Source organism: Anomaloglossus baeobatrachus, chromosome 4, assembly GCF_048569485.1.
Source record: "Anomaloglossus baeobatrachus isolate aAnoBae1 chromosome 4, aAnoBae1.hap1, whole genome shotgun sequence".
In the NCBI taxonomy this organism is placed as follows: Eukaryota; Metazoa; Chordata; class Amphibia; order Anura; family Aromobatidae; genus Anomaloglossus; species Anomaloglossus baeobatrachus.
This window is the reverse complement of record NC_134356.1, coordinates 116,892,192-116,917,934: the sequence shown is the minus strand read 5'-3', so window position 1 is coordinate 116,917,934 and position 25,743 is coordinate 116,892,192. Positions and strand designations below refer to the sequence as shown.

At 43.2% G+C, this 25,743-nt stretch overlaps 1 protein-coding gene across 1 annotated transcript in view; it reads left to right on the top strand.

Moving 5' to 3' along the window:
* F12 (coagulation factor XII) overlaps positions 1–15,782 on the top strand; it is a 149,279-nt gene extending 133,497 nt beyond the window's left edge. The window contains exons 10-14 of the mRNA XM_075343391.1: positions 274–571; positions 2,206–2,342; positions 12,703–12,843; positions 12,926–13,074; positions 15,549–15,782. Coding sequence (XP_075199506.1) covers positions 274–571; positions 2,206–2,342; positions 12,703–12,843; positions 12,926–13,074; positions 15,549–15,704 — 881 coding nt within the window. The 3' untranslated portion in view covers positions 15,705–15,782. The remainder of the gene's footprint in view (positions 1–273; positions 572–2,205; positions 2,343–12,702; positions 12,844–12,925; positions 13,075–15,548) is intronic.
* The last annotated feature ends 9,961 nt before the right edge of the window (positions 15,783–25,743 follow it).

Genomic DNA, 25,743 nt, shown 5'->3' with positions numbered 1-25,743 from the left:
ATACTTATCGCCGTATTCTTTAATTCATTTGATTTCATGGCTAAAAGGATATAGCTGGGAGATTTAGCCCATTTCTACACTAGTTATTATTCTCCATCAATATATAACAGGTACAGAATTCAAAAAGGCAATTGTACTGCAGGCTATAGATCACCTAGATAATATGAAAGTAATATCTTCGACACATAGAAAGGTTTATCTGGACGGTGTTAAATAACACTTTCAACAGTGACACATTTCTTCACCCAATTATGACATTTTGTGTCTCCACAGCAAGTACTTCACCTCCACCAAGCATTCAACCCAAACCTACAACACAGCTTGTGTCATCTGCTCCTGGTCCACCAGTCACTTCAGAGTCTTATAAAGATCCCACACGAGGCTTACCTGCAGACTGCGGGAGGACATTTCGGAAAAGCCCATCTATAACATCTCGTATTGTAGGCGGATGGGTAGCACTTCCAGCATCTCATCCATACATGGCTGCTATCTATATCGGGGACAGCTTTTGTGGAGGGACTCTCATCTCCTCCTGCTGGGTTTTAACCGCAGCTCATTGTTTGGATCGTAGGTAAGATTAATACTGATTCACCACTTTTCAAATTATTATTCAAATGCTATTTTTCTCTAATTCTTCTGTGTAGTTGAGTCAGTATAATGTCCAAATCATCAACCATTAGATTATAAATAGTGATGGGCGGACCTGGACTGTAAAAGTCCGGATCCGCACGATTTCAAATGTACCTGAGTACTGGACCCAGGCCAGGGATTTCAGATATTGATCCGTATCAGGCACTCAGGAAATTAAAAAAAAATATAGGAAAATAAAGAAAACAATAATGAAGCAAAGTTACGGAAGCTCCCTCGTGGCTGTATACTACTCCCGCAGCCTCTCCTTCCCTTCCTGAGCCAGTCATCATTGCTCATCCATATGCACTGCTTTCCCTGCCAACCGGCCATCCTGGTGTCTGTGATTGGTTGCAGTCAGACCTGCCCCAAGTCTCTGTGACAGCGTCTACCTGCAACCAATCACAGGCGCTGTCTGTGGATCAGTAGCGCAGTGTAAAAATAAATAAATAAAACAATTGGTCTAAGGTCCCCCCATATTATGATACCCAGCACACATAAATCATATGGTTACAGGCTGTAGCCCCCAGCCGTGCACCTATCTTGGCTGTGTATCAAAATAAGAGGAACCAAATGTGGCTTTTTTTTGTCATTTAAATAAATAATTTTAAAAAATGGCATGCAGTCCCCCTCAATTTTAATACTCAGCCATGATAAAGCCCAACATCTAGAGGCTGGTATTCTCAGCCTGGGGAGTCCCATGGTTATTGGGACCCCCAGGCTAAGAATAACAGCCTACAGTCGCTCCGGAATTGTCGCATCCATTACATGCGACATTTCCGGTGGTTTACCCAGATCTTCTTCATTGCCCTGGTGTGGTGGCAATCGGGAAAATAGGGGTTAATGAAAGTGCACAACTGTCATCAAACCCAAAATTAGTGATGGGTAGGGGTCTATGAGACCCCCCATCACTAATCCTATAAGTAAAAAGAAATAAACACAAACAAAGAGAAAAAAAATATTTTAAAGGTTCAACATAATAAAGTTTTATGAAGCAGAACATGGCAGATCAAAGCACGCCTGCGCAGGACCGCAATGTCAGCTTGTGTGGATGATATAAGACAAGTTATCCATACTCGGCTGGGTAGAAGGAGGACGGCAATCGTAGCATCTTCTCCATTGCCTGTCTCTGTGTATATTGCAATGCGCACAGATGTCATCAGTGCAGTCCGATGTTTCACATGAACCTAAAGACTTGTATGGTGAGTGTGATCTGTGATACGTTGTCAATCACAGCATGCTGACATTTTTTTCTCATGCTTAATCGGCATGAGAAAAGCAAACACTACTCAGCATTGCTCCATAATATAACATCGGAGTGAGTGATTTCAGATAAAACATCAAGCTCTCAAATGGGAGCGTACCCTTATGCAGATAATTGGGAAAGTGCGGTTCTACAAACTCTTGTTCACTATTATTGGGTCGTGAACATAGAAGCTAATCTACTTGAAACTGGGTGCAAATTTAGGAAATCCTTGACTTGATATAAACCACTTTCTTGTCACAGCCACTTTAGGTGTATTGTCATAGTACCAAAATGTTTGAATTGATAAGAGTGTTTGCTGGCATTTTTTACAGACCGAGTGTGAAGAGGATCACTGTGGTCCTAGGACAGAATGTGTTCAACACTTCAGATTATCGGACCGCCATGTTCCCAGTGCAGAAATACATTCTTCATGAAGCTTATATTGATGAGACATTTCAGAATGATATAGGTATGATGTAAGGAGCCAGGAGGCTGCAGGAACAAATATGAAAAAAGTGATAAAGCCTTCTCATTAGATCAGCTATTTCTCAAAGTGACTTGTAGCCCATACTATTAACAATGTGTATGTGTATTGAGATTACATGGCTGTGTGCTTGATTTTATGCATCTTTTTGTAATGTGTATGCCTGAAACACCTGAATTCAACAATAGTGTCCACAAATATTTAGAGTATGGCTGCACGGCGACTTTATCTGTGACGTCTGTCATGCGGCCAAGGTTCTGTAGGTGTCGCTGCTACATCGTAAGCACAATACAAGTGAGTGGAAACCCCTTGCTACCCTGAGGGTACTGTGGCTGCGCCAAGCAAGTCGCAAAAAGTCCAACTCCAAAGTTGCCATGTAGCCCCTTTCTTTGCAATGCAGTGTAGAACTGGGTTCACACCATCGTATTTCATAGTATGGGCTGCAAGTGAATACTCATAGTTCGAGTGTCCACTATAAGGATTAAGCACTGTTCACACAAGCATATTTCACATTGTGTATACGGCCTGCAATGCCCGTACTGACAATGGGTCTCCCTATCCAACCACACAGGCTCAGAGACAAATATGAGGCTGTATGTTTGGGCTGGGAAACCCATGGTCAGTCTGAGCATTGCGATGCGTATATACCCTGTGAAATATGCTTGTGTGAACCAAGCCTAATCCTTATATTCACACATCAGTGTTGTCCTCCTCGTACTGTGTGTCTACTGACAGCCCACTGACATTATACTATATGGATGTAAAAATGGATATATTAACTAAAACCAAATGAAAATTGGATCCAAAAGACTAATGATAAATGGTCCATTTTTGCGGATGGCGGATGGGAAAACATAACAGACATGTGAAGAAGGTCTAGGATTCAGAATTCACATTAATATTCTTCTTGTGCAGACTAATATTATCAGAGGGAGAAACCGATAAATGGCCAATATGCAATAGCTAACTCCTTAAATAGAACCTACGAGAACTAAATAGAGTTAATAGCCAGAAAATTGAATAGACTATATCTGTATTAGAAAAATGGTTAAAAACAGATAACAAAAATCAGGGGATAAACTAGAAATATTTCCTCCTCATAACGTCCACTATGAAGACACGTGAGCATCTGAAAATTGATAGTCACAATATTAAAATATACAAAATTTCCAAAAACAACCACCAGAGGTCACTGTTGCACAAAGATAGGCACAAAGTGTAATCCAGTTAGTATTGAGATACAGTGGAACCTTGCTTAACGAGAACAATCCGTTCTGGGACTGTGCTTGTTAATCAAGGTACTCGTTCAGCAGAGCAAGATTTCCCATAGGAAATCATTGCAATGCTGACAATCCGTTCCACAACTTCTAAAATGTCCCATCCTGGTCCCCTATTCTGTCATTCCACACATGCACAAACACAGACACACATGCATGCATGCACACACACATATTATATGCTCACCTTACCTTCCGTTCCATCGCCGGTCTGCTGGGACTTGCTGTTCTCTGGTACGGGGCCGGGCTGCGTTACCATAGCGACGAGGCAGGAACTTCCGGGCCAGAGCGCTGACGTCAAAGGCAGAGCCGCTTGCCTCTGATTGGCCAGCGCTCTGCCTTTCATTAGCGGTGACAGGAAGTTCCTCCCTCGTCGCTATGGATGCAGATACAGAGCGTGGACTGGAGCGCAGCGGCGAACTACAGGACCCAGGAGGCCGGCAATGAAAGGAAAGGTAAAACATATTATGTTATATTATATGCTCACCTTACCTTCTGTTCCATCGCAGGCCTCCTGGGTTTTGTAGTTTGTCGCGAGGACGTCGCGATGTACCCGGGAACTACAAGCACCATGAGCCCGGCGTTGGAACGGAAGGTAAGGTGAGCATAATACTGTATGTGTGTGCGTGCGTGTTTGTGTGTGTTTGTGCGTACATGTGTGTGTTTGTGTGGATTGCAAGTGCGGGTCAGAGTGTGGTGGATGGACGAAACCGGAAGTGTGTGCAGTGAGAACTTCGCTCGTCCAGCAAAGCTTTCTCGTAAAGCGAGTTACAAATTTACAGAAAGCTTTGCTTGTTAAGCGAAATTTTCGTTAAGAGGGTTACTCGTTAAGCGAGGTACCACTGTAAATAGAAATATTCAAATTGTCTCTTCACGGAGGAAGGAGACAAACTCTAGTGCCACCTATTGGACGTACAGTGGAACCTTGGATTACGAACATAAATTGGTTTCGGGAGTATGCTGTTAAACAAAGTTACTCTTATATCAAAGCAAATTTTCCCTTAGGAAATAATTGAAATACAGATACTTCGTTCCACAACTCAAAAATATTTACTGTATTTATACAAACTTATTACAGTAATACAAAATAATGTACTGTATTCATATAAATTTATTACAGTACTAATACATAAAACTGTGTAGTACAGTAAAAAACATATAAAGCAAATTAAACTGCACTTTAGCTTACAATAGAATTATTGGTGTGCGAGAGATTCAGTATAAGCAATGTGCTATACTGGTTAGCCGAAAGAAAGTACAATACTATATCTACAATTGCAAATTGATAGACACGCTGTATAGTATATACTGAACTGTACAATGATATACTGTGTACACTATACTGTACAGTACATATGTACAGAAAGTTACCTCCAGAGCGGGTGAAAGGACAGAAACAGACGTGTGATCGGTGAGTATTTGCTCTTCTTGCAAATCATTGCTCTTAAACCAAGTTACAAATTTGGAAAAAGCTTTGCTCGTCTTGCAAAATGCTCTCATACCAAGTTACACTTAAACCAAGGTTCCACTGTATTTAGATCCACTCAAGTTGATGCAAATCTCTTCAAAAATATGTACAAAAAGGTGTAAAAAACATTAGTGAATCACTCAGTGTAAAAATCTTGTCATTTCAAAAAAATTATATTAGAAAAATGTATATATTCATTTAGTTTCGTGATGAGATATAGTATCAATGAATATAATTATTGCACAGCCCAAACAAGGCAAAGGATATAATTAAAAAAAGAATAGAATATAATAAATTATGCCATACAGTTATAAGGTGACCAAGCCAAGTAATAGAACCCCATAAATTAGTATATTCACGAAGAAGATAAGCCAAGGAACATAATATATATTGCACTGGCTCATCGGTGCATAAAATATAAGGTGGCTGAGAAAATAGCCATAAGCAAATGTGATGTGCAAAAACAGCCAAATATTCTAAGACAAAATGTCAGGCTGGAAATACCGTGGTATTTTCTGGCTATTAACTTTATATAATATTATCAGTGCACTGGATCCATTTTTCATCAGTTTTTGGTCCATGTCTTCCCCTGGGAAGTCAATTAAAGAATGAGCAAGTCACTTTTTATAACTGCTTCAGGGTTCCTGAACCTTGAATGACATAAAATGTCGCTTTGACATTTCTGTGCATTATAGTCATTTTATGGGGCACTTTTACAGAGCATTTTCAGGCAGGCTCCAGTTGGAATCCACCTGAGAAAACGCTGTGTGCACATGTTTAAAATCGTATTCACCTGCAGATTATCACTATGGGTATAGCACACAGCATTCTTTAGACACTGGCATACTCCCATATATTTTTATACAGATGATGCTTCAGGGAAATACCACTGGTGGTACCATCTGTCACATCTGTATCATTTTTTCCTGCCATTTTTTAAAAATCCTATTTAAGATAGTAGCTGGAAGAAAGATCAGGCCTCTTCTGTTAAAGGGACCCAATCACCAGGATTTTCGTATATAACCTAAAGCCAGTGCTGTACTGGCACTATCAGGCTGAGTCTATACATACCTGTAGTGGTCAGCTCGGATGTTTAGATTTTAAAATCCAAGAAAGTAAAGTTTATAAAATCATCAGCTTCTTTAGTGACAGCAGCTGAGGATCAGATAATAACTGGGGTGGTGCATTCATAGTTAACCCCTCCCCCTGTTAGAATTAGCATAAGTATTATACCATCGATTTAAATTTTCAGTTGAAACACCTGTACTGAGGTCATACCCATGTGACCAGAAAGGGCGGGGCCTCAGCAACAAAGCTGATACCAGGAAGCAACATTTTTCAGTTGGCTGAGGCCCCACCCCTTCTAGTCACATGGGTATGACCTCAGCAAAGGTCCTGCAAGTTAAAATTTAAATCGATGGTATAATACTTATGCTAATTCTAACAGGGGGAGGGGATAACTATTACTACCTCCCTGGCTATTATCTGATCCTCAGCTGCTGTCACTCAAGAAGCTGATGATTTTATAAAGTTTACTTTCTTGGATTTCAAAACCTAAACATTCGAGCTGACCACTAAAGGTATGTATAGAATCAGCCTGATAGTGCCAGTATAGCACTGGCTCTAGGTTATATACAGAAATCCTGGTGATTGGTTCCCTTTAACCTTCAAAAGTCATAACATGAACATAGATTCATTTTTTTTGGCTGTTTTAGCACTTTTTCAGGTAAAATACAGGTGGAATCTGCCTGAAAAAGACATGTGTACATAGGCTATGTTAAAAGTATATAATGGTTTTTTTTTTATGGTGACAGGTTAACTTTAAGAACTTCTGCGCACAACATCTTTTATATTCAGGCAAACCAACAGGGTTTGTAAGCAAAAAATGCTTCACAAAACTGGCATTTTTTTCTGTAGTGTATTTTTTTTATCTATTCTTGAACATTTTTTCAACATTTTTGGTCACAAACAGCTTTTTAAAGTTTCCCCATGATCTTTTGGGTGTCTTGTTTAGGCCGGCTTCACACTTGCGATTAACTCACACGAGTGCAATGCGAGAAATTCTCGCATTGCACTCGGACCCATGTTAATCAATGAGGCAGCTCCCATCTGCTATTTTTTTCTCAGTCCGAATCGGACTGAGAAAAAAAATCGCAGCATGCTGCTTTTTGGTGAGTTTCATGCGCGAGTCACTCCAATGAAAGTCAATGGGTGCGTGAAAAAAAACTGATGTCACACGGACGGCACACACACCATCATAGTGACATCCGTTTTTATAAATACATTTATCGCATGTTGCAGAAAATACTGACAATGAGTGAAGTCTGTCGATGTTGGTCTCTCTGTCGGTCTCTCTCTCTCTGTCAGTCTCTCTGTCTCCCTATCTGTTGGTCTCTCTCTCTCTGTCTGTCCATCTCTCTGTCGGTCTCTCTCCCCCCCTCTCTCATACTCACCGATCCCCAATCACCGGCGCGGCGCTGCACGGCGTTCACACTGCTCCGGCGGCTTTTCCTCTTTTGAAAAAGCCGGCCGCTCATTATTCTATCTAGTATTCACTGCTTTCCCCGCCCACCAGCGCCTATGATTGGTTGCAGTTAGACATGCCCCCACGTTGAGTGACATCTTTCTCACTGCAACCAATCACAACCGCCGGTGGGCTTGTCTATATCGTGCAGTAGATTAAGTAAATAATTTAAAAAAAAAATAGCGTGCGGTTCCCCCCAATTTTGATACCGGCCAGGGTGAAGCCATACGGCATGAGGCTGGTATTGTCAGGATGGGGAGCCCCCCGCTATGAGGAGCCCCCCACACGAACAATATCAGCCAGCAGCCGCCCGGAATTGCCACATCCATTAGATGCGACAGTCCCGGGACTGTACCCGGCCATCCCGATTTGCCCTGGTGCGGTGGCAATCGAGGTAATAAGGAGTTAATGGCAGCAGCCCATAGCTGCCACTAAGTCCTAGATTAATCATGGCAGGCGTCAGATGATTAACCTGTAAGATAAAGAAAATGAAGACATACACGAAAAAATCCTTTATTTGAAATGAATAACAAAAAAAACCCACCCTCTTTCACCACTTTATTCAAGTCCCCAAATACCCTTCCATGTCCGACGTAATCCACAGAGGTCCCACAACGCTTTCAGCTCTGCTACATCAGAAGCTGGGCACCGAAATATAAAACAAAAAAATTCTAAGGAGAACCGATTTGGTCAAAAAGTACAAAAAATTTTATTATTAAAATGAATGCCGACTGGCAGAGAGCTAAAAACAGGGGCATCACATGTGTAAATATTGAACAGGTAGGGACAGGTATCAATGTACAGGTATAAGGATACTAGACCTGATGGTTTATTAAGGAAAAAATTTAGGTATACAAAGCCATATCAAGTTAACATAGTTATTCACAGTAATGTCAATGGTAAATATACAGTAATTAACCATCAGGAATCTGTTTAATAAAAGAGGGGGTAATAATGGACACATATATAACCAGCCAATGAGGGTGTTAAAAGCAAAACCATATGTATAGTTGTCAACTTTAACATTAGTATGTGCAGTAATGAGAGCTGTGGTATGCTGTGTAAATGGATGTTAAGGAGGTATGCATATACAGTTAAAAGAAAGAAATCATTAATATGGCCTATTGTGCAAAAATAGAGACATATGTGTCCACATAAATAGGGGAATAGTAGTGATAAGAAAAGGTTGTTTTACCTGGATACAAGAAGATCTGTGTTCACATGTGACGCCAGCCTTGACGCGCACGTTTCGGCGTCACCTTTGTCAGGTGACGAAGCTGACGCCGAAACGTGCGCATCGAGGCTGGTCGCATATTTCTCTGATCAATTTCTGTATGTACATCAGAAGCTGACAGAGAGTGGTCACAGACCATGACCGCTCTCTATGAGCTCCCCGCAGCAACTGAAGTGAGTCGCGCTATCAGCGATGACGTCACTCAGGTTACCCGCGGCCACAGATCTCAGCGGGAGGACTTCAGCTGTGGCCGCGGGTAACCTCAGTGACGGCACCGCTGATAGCGCAGATCACTTAAGTCACTCAGGGGATTTGCGGTCACCGGTGATACCTTCCCCTGTGACCGCAAATCAGGCCATGACACACAGACAGAGCCGCGGGATGACAATGAAGTCGGATGAAGTTCATCGGATTTCATTCTGATCGTGCGGCTCTGTCTGTGTCTGCTGTCAGCGGCCATTCAGCTCTGCTACATGGCTCGGTCTGTGTCTGCTGTCAGCGGCCATGTAGCAGAGCTGAATGGCAGATGACATAGTAAAAACGGATCCCATACGCATCAAACACGCATTGCACACAGACTGCAATCATGAGAAAAATCCCAGGATCGCATTGCTGTTGCATTGCACACTGATCATAACGTGAACAGAGCTCATGCTACTTTCTAGCATGAGACTCGGTCCGATTTTACACGCACAAATGTGTTTCCAGCCTTATTGTTTACTGTTTTCTAGTTGTTTTCCAGTCAATTTTAACTCCATAAAATAATGAAGAAATTGCTAGTGGTTGTTAACGCAAAAATGCTGGCAAAATGCTTTACATTTTCCAAGTTGACAAGTATGGCAAAGTGCACAGCATCGTCTGAGCAGAAAACACCAGAAGAAGCAATTACAGGACATTCAAACATCTAAACTTATGAACCAGTCAGTTTTACATATATTATACATATACATATACATATATATATATACATATATATACATATACATATACATATACATATATATATATATTTACATATATTCATTTACCTATATACAGTATTCGTTCTTTTCAGCATTTTTTCAATAGTTTTCATGTCATAATCCAACTGGAAATTTGGTTTTATGCACATACCTTAAACATAATGATATGTACATGCAAAGATTTATGAGACAATCAAAAGCCCTGAGTTTTTCAAGCAAAAATAACTTCAGAAATCTGTCCTGTTTTAGGGTAAGTTCACACAGTGCGTTTTTCGCGGCGTTTTTGCGCAGTTTTCGGGTGCGTTTTTGCTCAGAAAACTGCATGACTTTGCTTCCCCAGCAAAGTCTGAGTTTTCATTTTTGCTGTCTGCACACAGCGTTTTTTTTCAGCTGCGTTTTTGTGGTGCCACAAAAACGCAGCATGTCAATTATTCCCGCGTTTTTCACTGCGCTTTTCATCCATTGAGTGCAATGGGATGTTGAAAGACGCAATGAGAAACGCAAATATCTGCGTTTTGGTGCATTTCTAAGACCAAAAACGCAGCTATAAACGCAGGAGGTGGGTAGCAAAGTGACGTGTACAGGAAGAGGATTCCTTCTGTCAGTAAACACAGAAGCGTGAATCCTCCCGGTACCGTCACCGCCGCTTCCACCTCCCGTCCTGGGCATGTCAGCTGCCGTGCGGCGCCATGTCTGGGCGGGAGGTGGAAGCGGCTGCGAAAACAAAAGTGAACAGTAGAAAAAAAAAAAAAGTTATACTCACCTGTCTGCAGCCTCCCGGTGCCATGTCCGCTCCCATCTCCTCTCACGGTATCGCCGCTCCGGGTGTGTGCAGTCTCCCCGGGCAGTACGATAGATGCAGGACCTGGCGATGGATCACCTGATGCAGTCACCTGACGCATCAGGTGATCTTAAGTATCGCGGTGACGCGGGCGCCCGGCCGGTTTAAGCTATCAGCGGATGCATCAGGAGACTTCATCCCTGATTACCGGCAGCTGCTGCTGCGATCGGACGGGATCAGACTCCTCCAATCGCTCCAGGAGCTGCCGGTAATCAGCACATAAGTGAGTATTTTTTTTTTTTGCACCGATGCATCAGCTGATTGTATAAACGGCTTTTATACAATCAGCTGCTGTGTGATGTGATTCAGCCCCTAGAACCTGACACATCATCTGATCGCTTTGCCTTCCAGCAAACCGATCAGATGATATTGGATCCGGATTGGACGGCGCGGGACCCTTGACCCAGGATTACTGTGGAGGGGGGTTCTTTATTTCAATAAAGATGGAGTCACTAATTGTGTTGTGTTTTATTTCTAATAAAAATATTTTTCTGTGTGTTGTGTTTTTTTTTTATCTTTACTAGAAATTCATGGTGGCCATGTCTAATATTGGCGTGACACCATGAATTTTGGGCGTAGGGCCAGCTATACAGCTAGCCCTAACCCCATTATTACCCAGCGAGCCACCCGGCATCAGGGCAGCTGGAAGAGTTGGATACAGCGCCAGAAGATGGCGCTTCTATGAAAGCGCCATTTTCTGGGGTGACTGCGGGACTGCAATTCACAGCGGGGGTGCCCAGAAAGCATGGGCACCCTGCACTGTGGATTCCAATCCCCAGCTGCCTAGTTGTACCCGGCTGGACTCAAAAATTGGGCGAAGCTCACGTCATTTTTTTTTTTAAATTATTTCATGAAATTCATGAAATAATTAAAAAAAAAAGGGCTTCCCTATATTTTTGGTTCCCAGCCGGGTACAAATAGGCAGCTGGGGGTTGGGGCAGCCCGTACCTGCCTGCTGTACCCGGCTAGCATACAAAAATATGGCGAAGCCCACGTCATTTTTTGTTGTTTTGGGGGGGGCAAAGAAATCCTGCATACAGTCTTGAAAGGAGGATGCTGAGCCTTGTAGATCGACAGCTGCTGTCTGCTCTCCTGCATACACTATTGGATGGAGGATGCTGAGCCTTGTAGGTCTGCTCCCCCTGACTCTCCCTCCAGCATACAGTCCTGGATGGAGCATGCTGAGCCTTGTAGTTCTGCAGCTGCTGTCTGCTCTCCTGCATACACTATTGGATGGAGCATGCTGAGCCTTGTAGTTCTGCAGCTGTCTGCTCTTCTGCATACACTAGTGGAGAATGAAGAACACATTGAAGAAGGAAATGACATCAGACCTTTTTTTTTGTTCACTGATAAAAAACGCATAAAGACGCAGTGAGCAAAAACGCAGCAAAACGCAGCAAAAAAACGCACCAAATCGCGGCAAAACGCGTGCGTTTTTTGCTGCGTTTTTTTGACGTGGGTGCGTTTTTGTGCGTTTTTTGCCACAAAAAACGCACAAAAACGCAGCGTCAAAAAAACGCAGTGTGTGAACCTAGCCTTAAGGAGTTTTTGAAGTAGTCTTTCTTCTCCTGAAGCACTTTTGAAGAGTTTTGAAAGTTTTTTTTTTCCTGAAATGTTGCTTTTGATTGGCCAATGCCTTGTTTGGAAAAGTTTCCTTCAAGATTTGCTTCAAGGAAGTGTTATGCACTTTTTTTTCCACCATGCATCTTTCAAAATCTCTTTATGAATGAGAACGCTCAAAAAACTCAAAAGCAAAGTGGATATCCAAAAAAATGAATTGGAAAAGTTTTGCAAAAGTTTTTAGAGAGGATTTTGGAAAAGATCTGCTCCAAAAACATCTTAAAAGACTTATTTGTGCACATAGCCTGGGCTGCTTCTTTGCAGCCATTAGGATCTTTTGTGTGATTGTTTAGTCAATGGTATTACTGACAATGTCTAACCATAGAATTTCTCAATTTTCAGACTACAGCTATTACTGGAGCTGAAAATTCGATGTCTGATGAGTTGTATTGACTATAATATGTATAATTTTTTTACAGCTCTAATAAAATTACAGGATGAAAAAGGTACATGTGCTGAGTTCTCACAATTTGTGCAACCTGCCTGTTTACCGCAACCCAACAAAAGTGCCGCAAATGCACAACACTGTGAAGTCATTGGTTGGGGCCATCAATATGAGAGTAAGACGATCACACCATAAAACAATTGATGCTTAACACAAATGTGCCTGTGTTTATGCTCTTAACCTTTTTCTATCTGCAGGAGCAGATCATTATGCAGAATTTCTGCAGGAAGCACATGTGCCAATCATCCCTAATTCAGAGTGTCAGTCTCCAAATGTGCACGGTAATCAATTGTTTCCAGGAATGATGTGTGCTGGTCTATTAGAAGGGGGTGTTGATGCGTGCCAGGTGAGTGGGGATACTGCATTATAATAATCTTGTCATTAGTGAACAAATAATAAATAGCAAAGGAACAATGTATCGATGGAAGATAAAGTTTCCAAAGAAATGCATTATAGAAATAGTATGTAAACTGGTGTGCTCGTGAGGGGCATTGATGCCCCTCCATTGGGATTCTTATTTAGATTTTTTGTATTCTGCCCATTACCATTGTTTCAGCTTGCACTTGCTGGTTGCAAATGCAACCTTACTCTCATCCATCATGGTGAGTCAATGGGGATTTTCACACCTTCATGTTTTCACATGGACCGTGTGTCCATGTGAACCACGTGGGTCCGTGTGAACCACGTGGGTCCGTGTGAACCACGTGGGTCCGTGTGAACCACGTGGGTCCGTGTGAACCACGTGTGAACCACGTGTGTCTGTGTGAACCACGTGTGAACCACGTGTGAACCACGTGTGAACCAACCACGTGTGAACCAACCACGTGTGAACCACGTGTGTGTCCCTGTGATCTACATGGAGGCATGTCCATTTTTTAACAGCAGCACAGATGAAATACAAATAGCACATGCATCCATGTGACATCAGTGTGACACGTAAAGGAAAAAGCAGAATATACTGAAATGAATGTTTTTTTCTATATGTAAAAGATATGCAAAGATAGATAAATGATAGATAGCTACATAGCTTGTACAGGTATTTAGCCAAATAAATAAATAAATAATCAATTAAAGGAAAAAAATGATGTGGTGGTATCCCTCTTCTTTTTGATAACCAGCAGAGGTAAAGCAGCAACTGTGAGCTGCAACCCTCATCTGTTTACTGTAACTTGGCTGGTTATCAAAATAGAGGGGATCCAATGCAGTTTTTAAGAAATAATTAATTAAAAAAAAACAGCATGGGGACCCCCCCATGTTTCAAAACCAGCCAAGGTACAGCAGGCAGCTGGAAACTGGTATTATTAGGGTAGGAAGTGCTATGTTTTTTTGGCCCTTTCCAGCCTAAAATAGCAGCTCACAGCTGCCCCAGAAGTGGAACATCCTTTAGATATTCTGGCACTTTACCCGACTCTTTGCGATTGCCCTGGTGCAGTTTTAATACTTGTGGGGTTGATGGCAGCTGTGTAATATCAGCTTGGTGCTTAACCCAGTGTGAGCCACTTGCAGTATTTGAGAGGCTCGCACTGGGTGTAACAACAGCATGATTAGATGTAGTGTGCATCAAACAAAAAAAATGTAAACACTCTTCGCACCCTCTTCTGGAAGTGTTCTATTTATGGCTGGCTGCATGTGGGCAGAGACCCAAACTGCCTAATTAGTGACTTTTGGGCTCAGGTCAAGTCCGGGACCCAAAGCAAACTTTATCTAAAGTCCGGCTGAACCAGCTGTTATGCTCACAAGGCAAGCAAGGGATTAATGTACCTACTAGGCCATAGCACACAGAAAGCTCAGAGGGGCTTGACAACGGGACCAGGTTTTCCCCAGAGCCTCTAATAGTGAGGGTATTGTGCTGCAGGTGTGAGACCAGGTGCCACTCGGGAAGACTGATGCTGTTAAGGAGTATAGACACAGACAGTCTCTAAAGATAGGAATGGCAGTAGCAGCCGGTGTCTTGGATGCGGTTGGTATGGATGGATGGATGTGGTAGTAGCTGTCGATGAGGATTCTTGCGGCAGCGGGTACCATGGTAGGTGGCCAGCGTGGATACTTACAGCAGCAGATATCATGGCAGCTGGCCGGCGTGGATGGTTGTAGCTCTGGCCAATTGGACAGCATTGGAGGCAGCAGGGTCCAAGCCCTGGGCAAACTGTTATGCTCGCAAGGCGAGCAAGGGATTAGCGGACCCAGTGGGTCACAGTACACAGAAAACCCAGAGGTGCTTGGCTATGGAACTACATCTGGTTTTCCCCAGAGCCTCTAATGGTGAGGGTCTTGTGCTGCAATATTAGGAACTTGTTGCCCAGGCACCTACCTGGGCAACATGGGAGGTGCCTTAATACCTGAAACCTCTCAGCTAACTTGAGTGCCACTGCCGGGTCAGGGCGTACTGGCCCTTTAAAAAAAGCAACATGGCATGCACACACCACAGGAGCATTCCCAGGAGGCCTGTGTGGTGTTTGCAGACCCCAGGAGACAGCAGCATGAACTGAGGATGGGGAAGCTACCGCAGAACGGCCAGGCAAGTGGGAGAGCCAACATCCCTGCTGGCGGAGGGGGGCATGACAGTGTGGAGATGCCGGTATGGGTGTTACACTAGCCAAACCGAACTTCCACGGGTCCGCTCTTCTCTGTCTATAACCCATTGATTTTCTACTGCTTCTATATGTTTATTAATTTCTGCAAAGGACTCCAGTTCAGTCAGTCTGTTAGACCCAGTATACCTTTTGTAAAGAGACAAATTGTACTGTTATGATCTAAATGTCCTCTCTATTCTGGTATTTTATGGGATTATTACTAATTAGGATATCTTTTTATCTACAGGGTGACTCGGGAGGACCTCTGGTCTGTGAAACAGATGATAGAGTAAATGTATTTGGCATTGTAAGCTGGGGATCGGGTTGTGCGGAGGAGAATAAGCCTGGTGTGTATACTGAGGTATCAAAGTACATCAATTGGATCTTATCCAACATGGTCTGAGGAACAGTTTACATAAAGAAAATGGAGGAAATTGTAAAATCCTTGTCTACAATCCACAATAGCTTATTTTTAATCTGCTAATTCAGTATCTCTAAAAATAGATATCAGATTATAACTGGTTTATTCTGTAAGATATGCTATGTAATAAACAAGGTGTGTCATTAAGGAATAGCGTTATGTATTAATTACTCAGAGACAGAACTACAATTACAAGATTATGTTCTAATATAAAGGAAATACATATTTCTCACGTGTATTACAGCATTTTCAACTTGAGCAGTATAGTAACGTATACAGTAGTATAGGTGGAGAACAGTACAGGTACATATACTGTAGTACGGGGACATATACTGTAGTAAAGGTTTAACCTACATATAGGATGTTCAATTGAGACTGAAATATGTCATTTAAAATATTTATTTTATTGAATAATGCAATAGAATAAAATAAAACAAATTTTATATATATATATATATATATATATATATATATATATATAAAAGTTGTTTAAATAATTACTATACACAAATTGCTACTAGGTGGCACCTCATGACCATGATACAGAATGCAGACTAATAATAATATGAAGTTAGTTCTAATGGCAAATGTACATGTGTAAATAAATAGTAATATTGTAGATATGGTATGAGAAAACATGTAATTTAATAACTAATCAAAGATAACACATGAAATAACAGCCAGTAAATTAAATAACAATACCTGTATCAGGGAGAGCAGTGCTACAACCCCAAAGCGTGTTTCGGCTCAATGCCTTCTTCCTGGGGGGTTGTTAACAACTCAACTTCATGCCCTTATATAATACAGGTAGCCATTAGGAATCCGTGTCGGAAAAGGGAAATTTGAATGTGGATTGGTGCATCGGGCCATCAACAAACCCCCTGTGGAAAGAGACATCTCCCAAAGAGTTATGAGGCAATGAGACGAGCACCCAGACACAACTCCACCCTCCCGAAGGGGATGGATTTGGGATAGGAGATCGCGGCATCCTTCCATACTTATGCAATGTGGGATCTTGTCAGAGAGATGTCGGTGCACATGCGCACTGATTGGACGCCACCAGGCATATGAAGTGTGGACGCACTAATGCAGGGATATCATAAAGGTGTCGGTGTGCGTGCGCATTAGTCAAAAAATAGAATGCAGTGGAACATATGTAAAGTGCTGTTGCAGGGAAAAGATATAGGGATGTGAAAATAGCACAAAGAAATTTAGAAGCAAAATATATGGGGATGTGATAGTAGCACACAGGATTTGCTGATTTGTTACTAGAAAAATGTAGTGGGATAGTGAAAAAAGACTCATATACGGGATTTATACATCACATATTAATTAATAAACACATATTATACCTAAATAATCCCCAATTAGTATTTAATAAATATAATTCACTATCATAGTACTAGAAAAGGTGATACAAAAATATGAATGATGATTCAGAAATATTAAAAATATATACAATCATGAACTGATGCAAAATAAGTATGAATATTTAAGTTTAAAAAATAAATATAAATACATAATGTACATTAATGATAAAATAAAGTATAAATGTATATATAGATATACCGTTTTTTTCAGACTATAAGACGCAAATGACCATAAGACGCACCCAGGTTTTAGAAGTGTAAAATAGGGAAAAAAATCTTGAAGCAAAAAATGTGGTAAAATATTTAATAACCTAAATAACATACTGTAATATTTCACCAATGTAACTGTAAACAACTCAACAGCGGCAAACATGGGAAATGAGATGAACTTTGTCCAAGTAGTGGACAACCCCTTTAACCCCTTCACCCCTGGCCACTAAAACACCCTAATGACCGGGCCATTTTTTGCAATTCTGACCAGTGTCACTTTGACAGGTTATAACTCTGGAACGCTTCAACGGATCCTGGCGATTCTGAGATTGTTTTTTCGTGACATATTGTACTTCAAGTCAGTGTTAAATTTAGACCAATATTTTTTGCGTTTATTTGTGAAAATTTCGGAAATTGTGCGAAAATTTTGCAATGTTCAAACTTTGAAAATTTATGCTTATAAATCTGAGAGATATGTCACACAAAATAGTTACTAAATAAAATTTACCACAATTTCCCATCAACGCAATTTTCGAAACAAATTTTTTTTTCGTTAGAAGGGGTCAAAGGTCATGAGCAATTTCTCATTTTTCCAACAAAATTTACAAAACCATTATTTTTAGGGACCACATCATATTTGAGGGGACTTTGAGAGCCCGAGGTGACAGAAAATACCCAAAAGTGACCCCATTCTAAAAACTGCACCCCTCACACTGCTCAAAACCACATCCAAGAAGTTTATTAACCCTTCAGGTGTTTCACAGGAACCAAAGCAATGTGGAAGGAAAAAATGAAAATTTAACTTTTTAACACAAAAATGTTAATTTAGCCATACAATTTGCATTTTCACAAGGGAGAAAAGAGAAAATGCACCATACAATTTATTGTGTAATTTTTCCTGAGTACGCTGATACCCCATATGTGGTAAAAATCAATTGTTTGGGCGCACGGCAGAGGTCGGAAGGGAAGCAGCGCCATTTGAATTTTTGAACGCAAAATTAGCTGCACTCATTAGCGGACGCCATGTTGGGTTTGAAGACCCCCTGAGGTGCCTAAACAATGGAGCTCCCCCACAAGTGACCCCATTTTGGAAACTAGACCCCTCAAATAATTTTTCTAGATGTTTGGTGAGCACTTTGAATGCCTGGGGGCTTCACAGAAGTTTATAACATTGAGCCGTGAAAAGAAAAACATTTTTTTTTTTACCATCAAACTGTTGCTTCAACTAGGTAGCTTTTTTTTTCACAAGGGTATAAGGAAAAAATGCACCATAAAATGTATTGTGCATTTTCTCCTGAGTACGCAGATACCTCATATGTGGTAGAAATCAAATGTTTGGGCACACGACAGGGCTCGGAAGGCAAGGAGCGCCATTTGAATTTTTGAGTGCAAAATTAGCTGCACTCATTAGCGGACGCCATGTCGGGTTTGAAGACTCCCTGAGGTGCCTAAACAATAGAGGTCCCCCACAAGTGACCCCATTTTGGAAACTAGACCCCTCAAGGAATTTATCTAGATGTTTAGCGAGCCCCAAGGGGCTCCACAGAAGTTGATAATGTTGAGCCATGAATACAATTTTTTTTTTTTACCACAAAACTGTTACTTGACCGGGTAGCTTTTTTTCCCACAAGGGTATCAGGAAAAAATGCACCATAAAACGTATTGTGCAATTTCTCCTGAGTACGCAGATACCCCATATGTGGTGGAAAGTAATTGTTTGGGCGCATGGCGGGGCTCAGAAGAGAAGGAGCACCATTTGACAGGAAAATTGGTTGGAATCATTAGCGGACGCCATGTCACGTTTGGAGACCCCCTATGGTGCTTAAACAGTGGAGCTCCCCTACAAATTACCCCATTTTGGAACTAGACCCCTCAAGGAATTTATCTAGATGTTTGGTGAGCTCCTTGTACCCCCAGGGTCTCCACAGAAGTTGATAACATTGAACCGTGAAAATTATTATTTTTTTTTAACCACACAATTTTTGCTTCAATCAGGTAGCTTTTTATTTACAAGGGTATCTGGAAAAAATGCACCATAAAATGTATTGTGCAATTTCTCCTGAGTACGCTGATACATCATATGTGGTGGAAATCAATTGTTTGGGCGCACGGCGGGGCTCAGAAGAAAAGGGGCGCCATTTGACTTTTCAAACGCAGATGCCGTGCAGTGATGTGCATCACTGATCGGCCGCTGCAGGACGCACGGACTGATGAGATACAAAAAGCGACCAGGGATACGGAAAAAAAAAGTCACGCCAAAAATTAGCCGATCCATTATGTGCATCCCTGATCAGCGCTCGGCCGCTGCAGGATGCACACACGGATGAGCTGCAAAAAAACGACACAAGATACAGACAAAAAAAAAAAACAAAACAAAATCCCGCCGAAAATTGACCACGATTGCAGATACGTTATCTGCATCAGTGATCAGCGCTTGGCAGGATGCACGGACGGATGCAGTGTAAAAACGGACGGGATACAGAAAAAAAAAAATACAAAAAAAAAAATTATACTCACAGTACCCAGAAGATTTGCAGGAGGATTACTAATCAGAGGAACTGCAGGAGGAATAGAAGGCAGCAAGTGGACAGCTTCTTACAGGAGCAGCAGGCAGGCCCTTGGACAGCTCATCAGAAGGACCCAGCAATGGAGGCAGATGAGATCGGGCCAGTGAAAACCTCGGACGACCCGGTGAAGGCAGGTAGGGGACGTCAGAGGTAGAGCAGAGGGGGAGAAGCAGAGGCAGAATGGGAGCAGAATAGAGATCGCGGCAGGGGGCAGATCGCAGTAGGGGGCACATTGGCAGGGGCAAATCGTGGCAGGGGGCAGATCGCAGCAGGGGGGCACATTGGCAGGGGCAGATCGCAGCAGGGAAGCACATGGCCGGGGGCAGATCGCAGCAGGTGGGCACATTGGCAGGGGCAGATAGCAGCAGGAGGCAGATCGCAGCAGGGAAGCACAAGGCAGGGGGCAGATCGCAGCAGGGGGGCACATTGGCATGGGCAGATCGCAGCAGGGAAGCACATTGGCAGGGGGCAGATCACAGCAGGGGGGCACATTGGCAGGGGCAGATCGCAGCAGGAGGCAGATCGCAGCAGGGAAGCACATTGGCAGGGGCAGATCGCAGCAGGGGGGCACATTGGCAGGGGCAGATCACAGCAGGAGGCAGATCGCAGTAGGAGGCAGATCGCAGCAGGGAAGCACATGGCAGGGGGCAGATCGCAGCAGGGGGGCACATTGGCAGGGGCAGATCGCAGCAGGAGGCAGATCGCAGCAGGAAAGCACATTGGCAGGGGGCAGATCGCGGTAGGGAAGCACATGGCAGGGGGCAAATCGCGGCAGCGAAGCACATGGCAGAGGGCAGATCGCAGCAGGAGGCAGATCGCAGCAGGAGGCAGATCGCAGCAGGGGGGCACATTACAGGAGCGCGCAAAGGGCCATCACGGGAGCGCGCAGGGGGCCATCACGGGAAGCGTGCAATACTCACGTGGAGCCGGAGCGGCGGTGACATCGGCGGCGGCAGCAGCGGTGGCGTGGTACCACAAGTACCAGCCAGTGCACGCTACAGACATGTTGGGGGAGGCTCCCCAGACCAGCACAGGCCTGGGGAGGGCGGCCACCTGCAGATGAGACCGCCCCACTGCACACTGATTGGCGCGATTGGAGCGATCGTGCAATGATGCTGCAATCAGTGCTGCAGGGGCTGGGGGGGGCGCCGTGTTTGAGCTCCAGGTATGATCTGCTGCAGCTGCCGCCGCACCTCATAGCAGGATCTCACAGTATCGCATTGATTTAGGCATTGTTTTAGCCGAAATCAATGCGAACGATGTGGTTGGCGGTTCAGATTTGAACAGCCAATCACATCGATCGTTGATGGGAGGTGGCGATGCCACCCCCCCGGGGTCAAGCAAAGGTCCCCTGCTGTAAGAAACAGCAGAGGACATCATTTGAAAGCCGTTGCTATGGCCACGGCAATCAAATGAAGTTTAGGCAGTAAAGTTACGTCCCTGGTCGTTAAGTCATGTTAAAATAGGACGCAATTTTACTGCCCGCGGTCGTGAAGGGGTTAAGGAGAACTATAACTCTAAGCAGGCAGTAAGCCGGCGGCTGCGGAGAGACCATATGAGCCGGCTATTACAGGAACTAAGTAACACAGTGTCTGCTCCCAATGTCCTCTCTCAGGGCACGTTTGCTTTAGTGCTGAGAGGTGGACGTGGGGAAGCAGTGCATATTGAGGAGGCTAATTAGCCAACTCACGTGGTTGCTCCAGCGGGGGGGTGGGGGTGATCTTCAGCAGAGACCCTCTCTTGTCATTGTAAAGTCCAATACAGTGCCGTTCCTTTGCCCCTCAAGCCAGCAAGCCCCATATAATCATATATTCAGACTATAAGCACCCCCCACTTTCCTCCAAAATTTGGAGGAAAAATAGTGTGTCTTATAGTCCAAAAAATACGGTATATGTATGTCTACATACACATATGGATAACATACACACAAGGAACATATATTAGAGAAGTGTATAACAAATGTATAAAAGTGATATAGACATTATATAAAAAAATAGGCCCGTGTGCCAACAGTTACCCTTCCAGTCCGAGGTCACAGTCCTTCGCCAGACGCCGTAATGAAGGCCACCATGTGGTTTTGTCCATGTCTCCCACCTGCACAATTGGTACAGTCCTTAGAACTATCTATCCATATAGAATAAAACACATCCCAACCTGTCAGGTACATTGGATCATCCGTCCACCCTCCCTCCATTCACAATTCATGAGACTGAGCACAGTCTCTTAGAGGTTGTTTAGGGCAAAATCCATAGGAGCAGGGTGTAAATGGGCAAAGTCCATGGGGGCAAACGGCAGTTTTGAGCACAGTTCCTGAGACCTGCAAGAGGCAAGTCTTTCTCTGAGGGGGTATCCTCCTACAGCCCAGAGAGCTCAAAGTCCTCGAAATCCAACAATACAGGCCACACAGGCAATATCTCCTGCCCTTTAAAATTGTCACCTCAGGACCTTTTCTGCGCAACATGGCATCCTGCCCAACCGAGGGTGCTGATGGCGGCCCAACTGCCCTTGGTTCCTTCCTTCACAAAAGGGCTCTGGAACTGTAAAAACATTAAAATTAATACATCTAGTTATCAAACACTTTATAATAGGACATATTATATATGTTCACAGTTCTGTCTATATTGGAGGGCATAGCTTATTGATAACAATTCTTATAAGGAATAAGATAAAGGTATCTGTATTGAATATCTGTATTGCATATAGATAGAAGCTGACATAGTATGGTATATTCTAGGTTTGCATCATGTGTATAGTAGGATCTCCTTAAATAGCCCTTATGAGCAGCTGCATTGGACATATATACCATGACACTTCTCGGGGGAAGGGCAGAGAGAGGGGGATCGTGCCTGCAGAAGGACACATGTCGAGCCTGCTGGAAGCCTTCCACCCGATCCAAGATGAAATAACATGCTGTCAGGTCTCCAGCATGACTCTATTCAAGAACCAAGGAAAGATGGATGAAGATTTTTATTGATTAGAATGGACTATTATTAACTCTTTACGTAAGCTAATGAAGAATATTATTTTTCCTTTCTGTAACTGAACTTTGGCAACCAATTTATTAGATATAAAAATACATCTATTTTTTTATATTTTTTGAAGTTTCGTCTTTCATGCGCTTATCACGTATTTGAAGAAAAATATATTTAAGGGTATATTTTTAACAGGAACTAGCCCCATTTTCAACTTGGCTATCGGCTAACGGTGGGACAGATAAGGGTCATCAGTCCAGTTTAGGCTACCCTCTTTTTCCAAAAGTCTCAGAATCTAGGGGACGGGGGCCTGGTTCATTTCCACGGCTGGTCCAGGCATTTGTTCTTGCCACAGTTCTCTTGGAGAATATTGGTGCCAGTATAATATAGTTGTGCCATCTGGTTCCCAGTAACATTTATAGTAGTACCAGGCATGGTGCTGATAGTGGCGGCAGATTGCTGACACTCCTGTTCGGCCACGTGTGGATCCAGGCCACAGGCTCCTCTCGGGGATGGGGCTACAGACTCCTCTTGGTGAGTGGTCTCCCTGTGGCTGACAGACGGGGTCCTCCCACATCACCGGCTTTGCCGTTCTTCCTCAGCCTCCTTCTCCCACATCTCGACGTCCTCTTCATCACATACCACACCTTGCAGCACCACATGGGCATGAACGGCGCCCTTTCCGCCATATAGAGGGTATGTAGGCGAGCGATTCACATATATATGGTACCAGGTGTTATCTTAGCCTATAAACCAAAGCCTCAGGTCTAATTAAAGTCGATGACCTTGCTTGCCTTAGGTAAAGCCATTTTCAAAGTCTGCTCTCTTTGACCCGACCAGCCACTCCCGGGCTATAGCATCTGACCTCATTCTCTCTTCCACCACATCTAATGTCTCAGCCGTTTTCAGGGAGAAACCAGAGACCAGAGGCAGGTGAATGCAACTTATCTGGCTGCAGTGGACTGCAGGACATGCAACAGACATTAAGCGCCACATTAGGGGAAAAAATTCCTTCCCGACTCCACATACGACAATCACACTAGTTCCCTGGATCAACGCTCCATCACAGGATCTAGCGCACATAACCAATGATATTTTATATTTTTCAAGAAAGGCATCCAGGCCTCTCAAATTTTAGTAGTGAATTAACCATTACAGCATTGTCTGGCAGAGAGTTCCATAGTCTCATTGCTTTTACAGTAAAGAATTTGCATCTGTGATTATGATCAAAACCTCCTTTCCTCTAACTGTGGATGCCCCCTTGTCCCCTATCAGGCCTAGGTGTAAAAAGATCAATAGAGAGAGCTCTCTACTGTCCCGCTCAAACTTTTGTACATTCTAATAAGATCACCCTAAGCCTTCATTTTTCCAAACTGAATAACCCCAAGTTTAAGAACCTGTCTTGGTTTTGTGTTGCACCCATTCCTTTATTAACCTTAGTTGCTCTTCTCTGTGCCCACTCTAGTTCAACTGTGTCCTTCTTATATTCCAGACAGCAAAAATTGTAGACAGTATTCTAAGTGTGGTCGCACTGGTGACTTGTATAGGGGTAAAACTATGTTCTTCTCATGTTCATCTGTGAAGATTGGTTAATGTAGTAACTGGGAATAGGGGCTCCTAAACTGGCCCTCAAGCTAAAGGGACCTAACTGTCCCTTATTTCAAAGGTTCTGAAGGTGAAGAGATCTGTAACGCCAGCGTAACCCTGACTCATGATCAGCCCTAGGTCTAATACCACCTCACCCACAAACCAGAAGAGGGCCGGGACTGGAGTGGTAAATCCCACACAGAAAGACAGACTGGGGGAAACCCAAACTCAAACACACAGCACGCACTCATAGAGGTAGAGACAAAACATGCTCAAGAGGGAATAAAGAAAAGAAAGGAAATCAATCAACACCAAAATAGCATACAGCAGTTCACCAGAAGCTGGATAATCATGCATATAGACCAGAATCGCAAAATAATTATCAGCATGGAGGAGAAGATTCCACCTTCTTTTAAAGGGTGGAGATGGCTGTGATAGATCTCCAAAAACCAATGACCCTAGCAGCATTTCACATTCCAGCAGAAATGAACTCCTGCTAGACCGATCATTAGTAAGCACACAACAGGTTGACACCTGGCTCTAAGTGAGCAACTCAAGAGCACCAGATGGCGAGTCAGACTCTGCAGGGTTAACAGGGTCAGAAGGTGCTATGACACCTGGTGAGTTTAGCGCTGAACACTGAGTGACAGTACCCCTCCCTCTACAAAAGGGGCCTCTGGACCAGGTGTCTCCGGATGACGTTGATGGAAAGCCCAAACCAGGTGTTTTGCATCGACATTCGAAGCTGGCACCAAAGTCCTCTCCTCAGGACCATAACCCCGCCAGCACACCAGATACTGTAGAGAAGGATAAACTACTCAGGAATCAACAATTCCAGACACTTCGAACTCCAATGAATCGACAATCAAAAACGGAGGTGGCGGGGTGGGAAGGGAGGTTCCCAAACCCACACACCTCTTCAATAGTGACTTAAGGAACACATTCTGAATTTTATATACCGCAGGTAAGGCCGAATAGAAGGCCAAAGGTTGATGATGGCAGTGATATTTAATCGACCAATAAAACAAGGTCCTAACTTAAATAAAGGTAACTTAAGCTTGATATTCTTAGTGGATATCCACACCAAATCACCAACATGTAGGTCCAGACCAGGCACACACATACAAAATGGATACAGCCGCACACTAAATGCCATCAATGTATAAGGGAACTCTGGTACTGCATTACTGCTATATGAAAAAATGAGATTTTTAGTTTATGAATTGGCCAATGCATGTAAGCCCGAAAACCAACGGCAAGGTAAATCTCAATATTCCGGGTACCTAACTAAAATGCCACTATCTAGGTTAAAAAC